This window comes from Glycine soja, chromosome 1 (assembly GCF_004193775.1).
Source record: "Glycine soja cultivar W05 chromosome 1, ASM419377v2, whole genome shotgun sequence".
Taxonomy (NCBI): Eukaryota; Viridiplantae; Streptophyta; class Magnoliopsida; order Fabales; family Fabaceae; genus Glycine; species Glycine soja.
Window position 1 is genome coordinate 4,458,164 of NC_041002.1, and position 9,920 is coordinate 4,468,083.

Consider the following 9,920-nt stretch of genomic DNA (forward strand, 5'->3'; position numbering starts at 1 on the left):
AATATTAAATGCATGAAAAAATAATGCAAATGTAATAGTCATAAATAGATAGGAAGAGAAATTACATCAAGAGTAGTTAATTGTCAAGTTCTCAACAAAGAAGGTTTAACCTCTCTTTGTCATGGAGACTTTACAATTACAAGAGGAAAATATTTAGTAAAGGGGGAAAAGATAAGAAAGGGAATGAAGAAAAGAAATGACTCACATTGCTTGCTTCTTCTTCTAACCTTTGTCTTCTATAAATAATTGTATTCTCTTGGAATTTTTGTGTATCTTTTCCTTCTTCTCTCTTCTTCTTTTATAAGTGCAGATTAGTGGGTTTCTTGGACTAAACCCGCCTTTACTTTTCTTAATTAGCCATGATTTTCTTAATTATTCTTCTTTTCTTAATTAGCCATGCTTTCCTTAATTAGCCACCTTTTCTTAATTAGCCTTACTTTTCTCAATTAACTTGCTTTTCTTAATTAGCTCGCTTTCCTGGGCTTTATTTTACTCACTAAGCATCATAAATTCATCATTTTTAATTTAACAATTATTTGCTTAAAAAGGAAAAATTAGGAGAGAAAAATTACAAATGCTCAAAAAGGAAAAATTAGGAAAAAAAAATTACAAATTCCTATATAATTTAACCTCAAAATATACCCATATTAGCAATTATCAAAAAACAACTTTTACCAATTTTAAGGCATGGTACAAATAAAATAAAGAGATAGAATGTAGTAAATAGAAGACTAACTCATAAGTGTATAAATAATGGCTGTAGGACCCAATCTTTGCTAATTGCTCACGCAATGCTTTGTGGTCACTTGCAAATCACCCTGGATAAACAACATTAGGACAATGTACAATATATATTTGGTGTTCAATTGATTTATCAAAAATTGATGTTCACAACTTTATGTTATTTACGAGTATGTCATTACATTTTTGTTAATATCGATTTTTTTTAAAATTGATGTTAAAAACAATATTTCTAGTAGTGACCCTCACATCTTATTTAATTACTAATTAAAAATACTATACTAAATTATCATCAATTATTGAACGATACATTGCAATCACAATGAGAAAAATGGTTTTCCACGTACATTTTGCTTCATATTCATAACATACTTTACTTTTCAACTTTTAGAATTGTATACTTTATTGAGTTGTTGTCAGAGGAGGGCATGCCGGCATGGCAACAGCGAGAACTTTCGGTGGAAGTTTGCTGATTTCTTGTCATATATGATGCGAGTGTTATATTTATAACGTTTTTTGATATTATTTTTTATATTTTTTTCTTTATCTCTTTCTACTACATTCATTATCTTCTTTCTTAGGGCATTTACTCTGTTTTCTCTTTGCATTTCTTTCTAAATTGTGAAGTTTGCTATAAATTATTTTACAAAGACATAGAACAATCATGTATGAAAATAAAATGAGATGATACTATATTTATTCGTAGAATAGTTAAAAACTCAACTATTGAAATTTATTTGGTGTATTTGGTTTAACATTTCAAAAGATATTTTTGACATCTTGAACAAATAATAATTATCGGCATGTTTGGTTTTATGTATAAGACGTGCTATCTGTGTTTTTTCACGAGTTGTTTTTACTTTGTTTTATCACAATATCAAATAATTGAAATCAAACATAAACTATAATTATTATATCTGAAATGTAATTTTTTACTTCTCAACATTTTTCCAAACACGTTAATTACATAGTACAACTTTCGAAAAAAAGATATAATATATATATATATATATATATATATATATATATATATATAATATGTAAATTATTTTTTCTTCCTCTTATTCTTATTTATTTAGAATCTTCATTCTTAGCACTATAGTAATCTAACTCTTTCCTTTTGAAGCTAACTCCACATCTTGAGCATTATCTTGGAGGTCACCACTTCCCTTGTAATGATATCTTTGAGCCACAATCAGAAAATAAACCAAGTTGAGGACTCCAGTTCCTGCTACCAGATAGTAAAAATAATCAAGCCTTCCAGCATTTATATCATTTGTCAACCAATCTGGGTGGCTATGTGTTCTAGTGACATGATGAACAGTGGTGACTAGTGCACTGCTAACATAGCTAGCCCCAGCAAAAGAGCAAGAGAACAATGCATTGGCAATGCTTCTCATATGATCAGGGAATTGCCTGTTGAAGAACTCAATTTGTCCAATCACATTGAATGCCTCACACAGGCCCATCAGGACTAGTTGTGGGACCAGCCACAGGACTGACATGGGGGCAATTCCAAGTGGGCTTGGATTTGCATTTGCCAAATCTCTTCTCACTTTTTCCACCAATGCAGCAACAACCATGGATAAGATGGAGAACACCATGCCAATTCCAATTCTCTGAAGGAGTGTGATCCCCCCCTCATGCTTAGTGACTCTCCTTAGTGTTGGCACCATGATTCTGTCATAGAATGGAACCCACACACCTATGGTGATGAATGATATGACCCCAAGTGAACCGGCTGGGATTTGGAATTTTGGTCCAAGGTGTCTGTCCATTTTCAAGGCTTGTGACACAGTAAATGTTCCTTGTTGTGCCATGGAAGTAAAACCTAGGATCCCAGCAGCCCAAATTGGGAAAATCCTTGCCAAGCATTTAACCTCTTCCACTTGTTGGATGCTGACAAGTTTCCACTTATTTGCTCTACTCCTATCAGGGTTTAGCTCCCCCTCCATTATTACAGCTGCTTTATTCAAACCCCTATCAAAATATAAATCAGCCCATGTTAAGTTAAAACATTTGTATACAATAATCTTTCTAGCATTTCCCCCTCATCAAATTGGCTAGCTAAAGTATACTAAAATAATTCCACAAGTTAGAATCCAAGTTCTAGAAGAAATCGGTATACATAATAATATATTATATTTTTGGGTCATTGTAGGTGCATTTATCAGCTTTGTTGTGATTAATTTTTATAAAAAAATTTGATTAATTATCTTTAATGAAATCTCTCATCTCAATTATATTTTTTTCATTTATAAGATTTGCACTTGAGATATTACTTATTGGTATATATAATACACTATATTTTGATTCTAAGATATTATTTGTAGCAACTTTAATTATTGGTCAATGATATAGGATAATGAAACACGCACCCATAATTGTAATATATGATAAAGCTCTTGCAAATGCAAATTGGATACTCCACCTCAATGAAAGAGATATCCATCTTACTAACCTAAATTGGTTGGTCAATGGTAGCTTTGACAAAACGTTTGTCCCAATAAGTGGAGGATCATAGAAAACCCCATCAACATGCTTCTCACGTGGTAGCTCAACTTTTCGTTTTCTATAAGCGGCCACTAGAACTTGTGCAATGCTAGTGAAAATGCTTCCTTCTGGCTTCACATGGACGTAGATCCTTGTTCCCACAAAGAACATGATGATGGAGCAGAACATACACACTGTTGGTATGGCAAAACCTATCTTCCAGCTAACGGAGTCTTGGATATACACAACCACTGTTTGAGTGATCAACAACACCACCGTGAAAGTGGTGTAGTACCAATTAAAGAAGCTATTGATACCTTTTTTCCCTTCATCTGTGGAGGGGTCAAATTGGTCCACACCAAATGGGATGCTACATGGCCTTATGCCAGCAGAGCCTACGCTTAATAGGCAAAGTCCCGTAAGTAGAGCACCTAGGTGAGGTGTGCTAGCTTTAACACATTGGTTCAATGCTTGTTGCTGAGGAGTGCATGGTGGAGGATGCAACTCTGGTAACCATGCTGTTAAAGTCACCACCACCATCCCCTGTCACAAAAAATTTCAATAGAAAATTCAGTTAGTTTTTCTTTAATGTATAGGAATCAAAGAGAGGTATTATAAAATAATTCACACATTATGTTAATAAATTGAATTGAATATCTTTTTTTAGAAAATTCAATTAGTTATGTGCCTATGTATGTGTATGGAACAAGACAATAAGAGTAATGCTATATCTTTTTACTATTCATCATTCATTAAATTTTCTTGCTTTCTTGTAATAAAGCATTATTGAATGAGAAAAAAATAAGTATATTTAATATTTAAAAATATAAAATATATTCAATACTTCTCGTGTAAAAAAAATAAAAATATAAGATGCAGTAGGAGAATTTGGAATTGTTATCGAATAAACATCCAAAAATAAATGTCGAAGACAAAAGATAATAAGATACCATTGATGTCACGTTACGCATCATATCTATGAAATGGGAAATGATTATATATATTATTCGGTTTTGTTAACAATGAGTGAAGAAATAAAGTAGAAAAGTTAGCTTATATTTACCTACGTCAACCACTTTTTGAGTTTAAAAAGCTAATATAATACATAGAATAATATAAGATATAAAATATAAACACATATATTAAACTAGAGATTTTTTTAAAAGTTATTATGCATCCTAGTAAATATGATGAATATTTTTATTTATCTAACTATAGTAGTATTATATATACATGAATATTTTTTAAAAATAAAAATAAATAATTTTTAAACAATTTTTCAATCATATATACCAAATGTATATAATGATGCAAAAAAAAAAAATATCCCTGATACACCTCTGTATCCAACACACGTTCAACTCGTGTATGACTATTATATTATTGTAAAGCCTTCAAATATAATCCAAAAGTTTCGCAATTGCATTGTCATGTCTCTTTTTTCTTTTCACTTCTTTTGTCTCTTTCTGTGTTTCCATCCACGGTTCCAGTGACTCCACGAAGTGTCTGATTTTGAAAATTTTCAGTTTTATTGTAAAATAATTATTCTTATTTTAATTTATTAAAATTTAAAAGTAAATATAAGAACTATATAATTATATAACAAATTCATTCATCACTTTTCTACATTGATGTTATTTTTTCATTGCATCGCTATCCATCACATTAAAAGTTTTATTTGATACTTTCTCTTTTCTTCTACCTTTCTCTTTGTTGTATAATTTTTTTATGCAATTTAGAAATACAGTTTCTTTAAAATACAATTCTTTGTTAAATTAAAATGTCAGCCGCTCCAAGTGATTATCGTAATAAACGACAACAAAAATGATCGATTTGGGGCACACAAATCTATTTCACACCTAGTAAGATATAGAGAAAAAAGTATGAGTATAAAAGGCGATATCAAGTGATACATAGATAAAGAAGAAAAGAAACGATGAGTGATAATGGATGCTTGGAGTGAATGAATGTCCATGTGTATCATTATTCAAAACAAAAATATAAAACTTAGGATATAAAAATCATGAACATATAACAATTCTAGGTTATATATATTACAGCAAATTATCAATGGTGTTATGTTGTCCAAGCCAGAAGTTACAGCAAATTAACTAAGTGACCGTATAATAAAAAGAAAAAAGAAAATAAAAGTGACAATAATGAAGCTAGTTCAGTCAGATTATTAATTCTACCACGTCTAACTAAATTTAGACATGTACGTTGAAAGAAATCTGTACCAGTAGAGAAGAAAAGGAAGCAAAAGCTATGGTCCAGAAGCGACCAACATAGGCATCAGAAATGAAGGCACCAATCAAAGGGAAGAAGTTGGTGATACCACTCCATATGTTGAGAATATTTGAAGCATAAACTTGGTCCAAATGAAACTCTCTCGTCAAATACACCATAAAGTTAGCAAACAAACCAAATGCAGCCAACCTCTCAAACGTTTCATTGCCTGTAACATTAAAGCTTCAAACAAAAAGTTAGCTTTAAAAAGAAAGAAAATCTAGTTATTTAATATTGATCACCTTTCTTTTGTGAAAGAATGATGACATGATTATGGAATGAAGGAAATGAAAATAGAATAAGACCTAAAATAAAAGGCATGGCCTTCCATCCTCCTGGCTTCTTATTGGATGATGATCTTGAACTATTCCTGCTTAGTTCTTCACTGTTTTTTTCCCTTTCTGCTGCTGAAGTAGTTGTTGAAGAGATACCATTTCTACAGCATAGTAGGGACCAAGAAGAGTGAGAGAATTTTTTTCCCTTATCCTCTGAAGCAGACATTATCTCACAACAATCAAAATTTCTCCACTGTATGTATTGCTATAGCAACCTCTATTCTACGGTTCTATAAATGTTAGGTATTAGGTGGGTTGGAACTAAGAACAACCCAAGACACTTATTTATATAATGCTCAATGATTGAATGGTGTACCGTGTACGTATATAAGGATTGTGCACCGTAGCATGGTATTCAGTTTGTATAATACATCCAAACGAAAAAAGACTAAGCGAGTGCTGTGTTTAGCATTCTGGCTCATGCACGAGCGAAATTAATTAATGTAAATGGATTGCGTGCAGAGTTTGCTATTCTCAGTAGTGGACGTGTGGGGACCATGCACCTACGTTCAAAAACCTGTGCCCCGTGCCACTATCTTTCTTTAACGACCACTTGTTACATACGTGTAGATTATATAGGTTGCATGCTAGGATTAAACTCAAAGAAAAGTATTTACGTTTTGATTTTTACTGAATTATGTTTAAGAATTGAAATTATTATGATTGAATGTACTCAGTGTGTTATTCATACTGATTATGAATATGAATGATGAAGGTTATAAATTTGGGAGAGTTTCATTGATTTCACTTGTGAATTGGTAAAGAGTTTATTTTATATGTAAATAATAATAAAATATTTATAAATAATATATCAATTAAACATTTTAATAATATTATAATAAATTAAAATAGTAAATTATAACTTAAATAATCAAGTCTAGTAATATATTACTACTAAATAATAATTTGTAAATGTTATAATAGTGGTATATCATTCCCATGAAAAATTTAATATTATTAGAGAATAAAAATTTAATGTTATTAAAACAGAATTTTTTTTCCGATAACAATACATATTAAAAGAAGGCATTCGTAAAAATTAACAAGTTAAGGGAAAAGTTTGACAATTCTATGGATGATTGAGTAATTAAATTGGAACAGTTTCAGAAACTAAATACCAAAATAGACTTATTTGGAAACGTGTTACTCACATGGAGTTGTTCTAACCATTGTCGAGAGCAATTTGCTAGTCAAATTAACTAGTTTTGTGCGGTTAAAGTCATACTTGCTCGTTAGTGGTTTGATCAACCACAATGACGTCACGTTTTTTAAAATTGAGATTGACTTCTATATGAATTGTCACGCGAGTTTCATATTTATAGAAATAATAAACTATTCATCTAATAAAAAAAACATTCAAATTAAGCTCGTTATGTCATTAAGTGGTTCTCTATATATAATGAATCTTTTACAACTATTCGAGATATGTTATACTTGATGTTTGACCATTTAATAAGGCTCATGCCTCACCCACACAACTAAGTGTAAAAGTTTCAAATGCTTTTAATTATACTATTTTATTATTTTTCTAAAAAAAATAGTAATGTGGCTTGCAATATGCGACTTGATATTTTTGACTAGTGTATGAGACCCTCTTGAGAGTAAGTCCTATTTTTAATTATTCTGAAAATATAAGTGGCATACATCAAACTAGTAAGTTTAACTTTAATCACATGACATGCAACATGCTAATCAAAATAGCTAGTTCTATGCCAAGTTCACCAGTCAAGGTTACTAATTTTTCTTTGATTGTGTATATGATATGAAACTAGATAATTTGACTAGCAAGTTCACCAATCAATTGTTAAAACAATCTCATGTCAATAATATGTTATAGAACAACTCATAGTATCTGAAATTGCTCTATTTTTACCAATCAACCATTTAGTTGGAGAAAGCATTACAATTTTGAACGAGTTGAATTGACACTACCAAATTAAAACATTGTATATCTCACTTTTGGCAACATAGTGACAACCTTGCAAGGAAAAAAAAAGGAGGAAAGCTTGGTGGGTAGTTTGACTAGCAACTATTTGGTCTCTATGGCTACACATGAATGCTATTAAGATTATCTTCAATAATGATAATTTGAGGGTTGTAACATAGTTAATTAAATTGAGATCATGATTCGGGTTAAAGTCAAAGCACTACCACAAAAAAGACAAATGACGATGGTGGAAAACAACATACAAAGATGGTTTTGAATTGTCTTTAAAGCTAACGTCGTCAAAAGTGTAACTTTTGACGATGATTCAATAAACACCGTCTTAAAAAAAATATTGTCTTCTAAAACGATCGTTCACTAAGCAACGTCTTAAAAAGTGGTCTTAAGGTAAATGAATTTTGATGCTCATTCTATGAATTAATAGTCAGTGGAACCAAACATTTGTTTAAACAATTTATTTTATAGTATTTGAGGGGGATATTAACATAGATATCATTTTGATCATGGTTAATTCAGGTTGATCACATTGTAATTAGAGTTAACTTAGTTAGTTACTCTTGTAAAATAATTAGTTATTGTTTTATCACCTTGTCTTATAGAAGTCATGTCCTACTACAATTCTCAAATTCTTAACAAATCACATTGTGAATATATGAACTTTAGATCTTTCCATATGTCTCGTGCATCATCCATCCAAAGAATGTTTTGTCTGATCGAAGGTGAAACTAAATGGACTATCCAAGAAATCATCATATTATTACATCTTTTCCAAGCTGCGTGAAGAGGATGATTTGATGCATATCCTTGAATTGAACCATCAACAAATTCAAATTTGTTTTTTGCACTCAATGTTGTCAGCATTGATCGACTCCATAAACTATAATTCGAAAAATCAAGAACTGAAGAAACCAACGCTATTGCAAGATTTTCTCCCGGATGAAGATAATATGAAATGAATGTTTAATGACTAATCTTGCTTATCTTTATTCATAATGAAACCCAACGAGAAACCAAACAAATATAGAAGAACCAAAGGATAAGAAGTTGCGCAGCACAACTCTTCAAGAGAAGAGCTCTGCTACCATCACAAAATCCATCTCTGCTATGGATGAAAAGAAAACTTGCAAAGGAAGCTAAAGAACAAAGAAAATGGAGGAAAATCTAATTAACATAGAATGAGAATTAGTTTACAAAAGTGTTGACTATTACAGATTATATAATTAGTTACAAGAGTAACTAATTTGTAACTAAGCTAACTCTAGTTACAATGTGATAAACCTGAATTAGAGTTACAATGTGATAAATCTGAATTAATCATGATCAAAATGATGTCTATGCTAATACGTGGGAGGAGGGTCGATTACAACATCATATGCACCATGAGGTCTGTCACCAACGTGAGTTAATCAGCGCCATACACATCTGTACTGTTTCTGAATTCTGATAAATGTAGCACCACAATGGAGCATCAGTTTGGACTGTAGCAGAAGTATTCATTTATTCTATATCAGATTTTTATTTTTTTTTTTGTGTTGTAATGAAGGCCTGTGGTCACTTAGTAGAATAACAGAATTTGTAAGGTTTTGCACTGTATATGTTTTTTATTTGTAGAATTCGGAGATAGACCTAATTGAAATTTTATACCAACTCAGGCACATGTGTTTTTTAAGTGCTTTTACTCTTTTATTAAATTATCTTACTCAAATAACCTTAAAATTGGAAAGTATTTTTTTAAAAAACAAAATCAGAACGTGAGGGGAACTTTCAAAAGTTTTGACAAGAATCTACAAAATGCCGTGCGATCTCCATCATTGATATATAGTTTTGCGCCTGCGCCGGCCAACATCAACATGATCACTTTACCAATATACAATGATGAGACATTTCTGCATTTCATGACCACTATTAAAGATCACTGTGATTCAATTTAATAAAATAGGTAATTTAACACCTTTACTTGTCACTAAGAACTTCATTTTATTATGGACACTTTGACATACACAATATGCAAACAATATATAGATAAATAATATCCCACATTCCCCCTCGATTTCGCAAACGCTGGTTCTGTCTGTCACTAAATGTTCTCTATTATCATCCTTGACTTCAGAGCGAGACAA

General features: G+C 31.1%; 1 protein-coding gene across 1 annotated transcript; it reads right to left on the reverse strand.

Moving 5' to 3' along the window:
- Window positions 1–1,626: 1,626 nt before the first annotated feature.
- LOC114410726 (protein NRT1/ PTR FAMILY 2.13-like) lies at window positions 1,627–6,126 on the reverse strand. Its single transcript, XM_028374668.1, has 4 exons — window positions 5,826–6,126; window positions 5,472–5,689; window positions 3,203–3,777; window positions 1,627–2,721 (listed from the first exon to the last, which is right to left on the reverse strand). The coding sequence occupies exons 1-4, from the start codon at window positions 6,019–6,021 to the stop codon at window positions 1,848–1,850; spliced, it is 1,863 nt and encodes a 620-aa protein (XP_028230469.1). The 5' UTR covers window positions 6,022–6,126; the 3' UTR covers window positions 1,627–1,847.
- Window positions 6,127–9,920: the final 3,794 nt, after the last annotated feature.

Bases quoted from the DNA above. Each gene is read 5' to 3' on its own strand.
- LOC114410726 (XM_028374668.1), bottom strand. From the start codon at position 6,021: ATGTCTGCTTCAGAGGATAAGGGAAAAAAATTCTCTCACTCTTCTTGG. The intron at 5,690-5,825 runs GTCTTATTCTAT...TTAATGTTACAG, and splicing joins GGCCATGCCTTTTATTTTAG to GCAATGAAACGTTTGAGAGG. The intron at 2,722-3,202 runs GTTAGTAAGATG...ATATTTTGATAG, and splicing joins CCATTGACCAACCAATTTAG to GGGTTTGAATAAAGCAGCTG.